Genomic DNA, 3,190 nt, shown 5'->3' with positions numbered 1-3,190 from the left:
CATCTGTTTAGTGGTTTAGCTTTAGCTTCTGCTAGTTTTTTCATCTGTTTAGCGTTAGCTTCAGCTATTTTTTATCTGTTTAGCATTAGCTTCTGCTAGCTTTTTGATCTGTTAGCGGTTGAGCTTTAGCTTCTGGTAGTTTTTTCATCTGTTTAGTGGTTTAGCATTAACTTCTGCTATTTTTTTTATCTGTTTAGCGGTTTAACATTAGCTTATGCTAACTTTTTAATCTGTTTAGCGGTTGAGCTTTAGCTTTTGCTAACTTTTTGATCTGTTTAGCTTTAGCTTCTGCTAGCTTTATGATCTGTTTAGTGGTTTAACTTTAGGTTTTGCTAGTTTCTTTTAGCAGTTTAGCATTGGCGCATGCTAATCTTTTATGTGTTTAGCAGTTTAGCATTAGCTCCTGCTAGTTTTTAATGTATTTAGATTTAGCTTACACTGACATTATTTTGTGTTTCTCAGTGTAGCATTAGCCTCTCTTGTTTTTTTATGTAGCATTAGCTTCGGTTATTTTCTCAGTGTGTAGCGTTAGCTTGCACTAATTATCTTGTGTGTACTGGTTTAGCATTAGCAGACCTAAGATTCTTGCTTAGCCAATCAGTGGTTAGTGAACCTGTCTGTTTGGTTAGCTCCGCCCACCACTGGCAGTAGCTACTGCTGACTTGAGTGAAAACATAAACTCCATTCTAACCACGGTGGCCATTTTGAAAATGGACAAGATCCTGAAAACATGTTGAAGTTCTGTTGTTTAACAAACGTCGGCCTGATTCCACACCAAACACTCATGGATTTGGTGATTTTAGCGACAGAAACACATTTTCCGTGACATCCTGGAAGCCATATTGGGATCGTTTCGTCCAGCTATGCGTTTTGCTCTTTTAAATACTGTTTTCATTTTAAAGTTTCTCCGTTATCAGACAGCATAGACGTCGGTTCTCCGTCTGTGTGGTGCCAGCAGCCGGAGTCGGACCCGGATGAACCAGCCGCTCATCCCTCATAAATCCTGCTGCCAGTATTGACACAGCGCTCCCCGTCTTCCATTAATTCATTACGACGATGAAACCCCCTCATTTAATTACAATCAATAATTTAAGGCAGTTTAATAAGAAAGCTGTTTGGAGTGGAAATCTAATTGTGAGACGCCTGCAGAGGGGGGGACATCCTCCCCCGTGGGAGCGGAGCGCCCAGCGATTTGCATGCCAGCGGAGAGCAAAACAAATTGGACCCGTCTTTCTGCGGCGCTGGAAATTTCCCTCTCAGGTCTCGTAATGGAGGCGTAATGAAAAACTCGCATCCAGCTGCTGAGCAGCGCCGCATTCATAATTCATGCCTGCTGTTAATTCATGCGGCGGTTTGGTGACACGGAGGGAACATGGCGGAGCCACGGGTCGGGTCGGGTCGGGTCGGGACCAGAACCTGCTGGGGCAGCAGAGGGATTTCACTGATTCTGCTCACGTCGGCCGTGACCTTTCACCCCTCCTCTGTTTATATGAGTGGGGCCGCACAATGGCGGCCATCTTGGAGTGCTGATGTAGAAGGAGCCTCACCTGATCTCTCTCTTTCTCTCGCCCTCAGAGCCGAGCTCTCACTACGTCATCTCACTGAAGGCCTTCAACAACGCAGGGGAGGGAGTTCCTCTGTACGAGAGCGCCGTGACCCGATCACTGACCGGTAGGGAGGGAGGGAGGGATGGATGGATGGATGGATGGATGGATGGATGGATGGATGGATGGATGGATGAACCTCTAACATCCTGGTCATTCAGTCATGTGATCACGACTGGCTGCTTTCCTTCTATGGCAGCAGACGGGGTGTACTTATTTTTCCCTCCTGCCTTGGTGCAGATGGGGTGTACTTATTTTTCCCTCCTGCCTTGGTGCAGAMGGGGTGTACTTATTTTTCCCTCCTGCCTTGGTGCAGATGGGGTGTACTTATTTTTGCTGCTGCATGCTGACAGTCAGAGAATCTGGATGAGTTTCTTCATTCCAACGTGTCGGTCAGGAATCGATGAGCGGAGAGACTGAAGCTGTTACTGACCACACACACACTGATACACACACACACACTGACACACACTGACACACACACACACACACTGACACACACACACACTGACACACACACTGACACACACACACACACACTGACACATACACACTAACACACACACTGACACATACACACACTGACACTGACACACACACACTAACACACACACACACACATACACACTAACACACACACTGACACATACACACACACACACTGACACACACACACACACACTGACACTGACACACACACACAGCTTTTATTCCCCAGCTTTATAAAAACGTCTCGTTAACGGCGGCGCCTCGTTAATAGACTGCCCGGTCTTCGCCTGGCCGCCCCCTCACTGCAGCGGCTCTGAGCCGCCGCCGAGCCGCCATTTAATCAGCGACCTGAGGGTCGAAGCGACCGGAGGAGACGGGCGAGAGGAGAGAGAGGAACATCAGGAGTGAGGCGGCGAGCTGATGGGTGGCGGCGGCGTTTACTGCAGCCTCCTCATCCTCCTCTTCCTCCTCCTCTCATCCGTCGCTCCGGTTCTCCGCTGCTGATTGGCTCAGAGTCCTGATGACACCACACCGATTCTTCCTGTTCAGGAACTACAGGCAAAACATGCAGAACGACTGATCAATAATCTATCGATTATCGATCACGATTTTAAAAAAATCTAGTTTTCCATTTATGCCTTTTTCATACAGTATTAGAAATAATTCAACAAACAAATAACTTTAATAAAACACAGACAGAAAACGTATCTAATTTCTTGCACAGACCAATAACTCAATCAGTCGATAATTGATTCAGTTATTGATTGGTGTCTGTTTCTACTTCCTGTCTTTCTGTTGTAGAATCTTCTTCTCCTCCTTTATCCCTCTTGATTCGTTCTGCTTCCCTTTCGGCCGTTTTGCTTAAATAAATGCAGGAGCCTAAAAAAAAAAAAAAAGAAGCTGAACGTGATGCAGACGTTTGGTTGCCTGTAGGTCAAAGGTCACAGAGAAGCTGATTTCCTGCTCCTCGCTGCCTTCAGCTGGTTTCCTCCATCAGGTTCTGCCACTCAGTGTGCCTCACGTTTCATTAAATAAAGTATTTCTCTGCATTCTGACGGATCTGACTGGACGGGTTGATCCATGCTGCAGGTTCTTTA

At 46.4% G+C, this 3,190-nt stretch overlaps 1 protein-coding gene across 1 annotated transcript in view; it reads left to right on the top strand.

The window, feature by feature from the left end:
• dcc (DCC netrin 1 receptor) overlaps positions 1 to 3,190 on the top strand; it is a gene marked incomplete at both ends in the record, with an annotated part of 106,776 nt that overhangs the window by 92,495 nt on the left and 11,091 nt on the right. Inside the window, 2 exons of the mRNA XM_017303225.1 lie at positions 1,536 to 1,683; positions 2,365 to 2,497. Coding sequence (XP_017158714.1) covers positions 1,536 to 1,683; positions 2,365 to 2,497 — 281 coding nt within the window. The remainder of the gene's footprint in view (positions 1 to 1,535; positions 1,684 to 2,364; positions 2,498 to 3,190) is intronic.

The sequence above is a fragment of the Poecilia reticulata genome, unplaced genomic scaffold (assembly GCF_000633615.1).
Source record: "Poecilia reticulata strain Guanapo unplaced genomic scaffold, Guppy_female_1.0+MT scaffold_219, whole genome shotgun sequence".
In the NCBI taxonomy this organism is placed as follows: Eukaryota; Metazoa; Chordata; class Actinopteri; order Cyprinodontiformes; family Poeciliidae; genus Poecilia; species Poecilia reticulata.
Note: the sequence above shows the minus strand (reverse complement) of the source record. Positions and strands in the feature narration are given on the sequence as shown.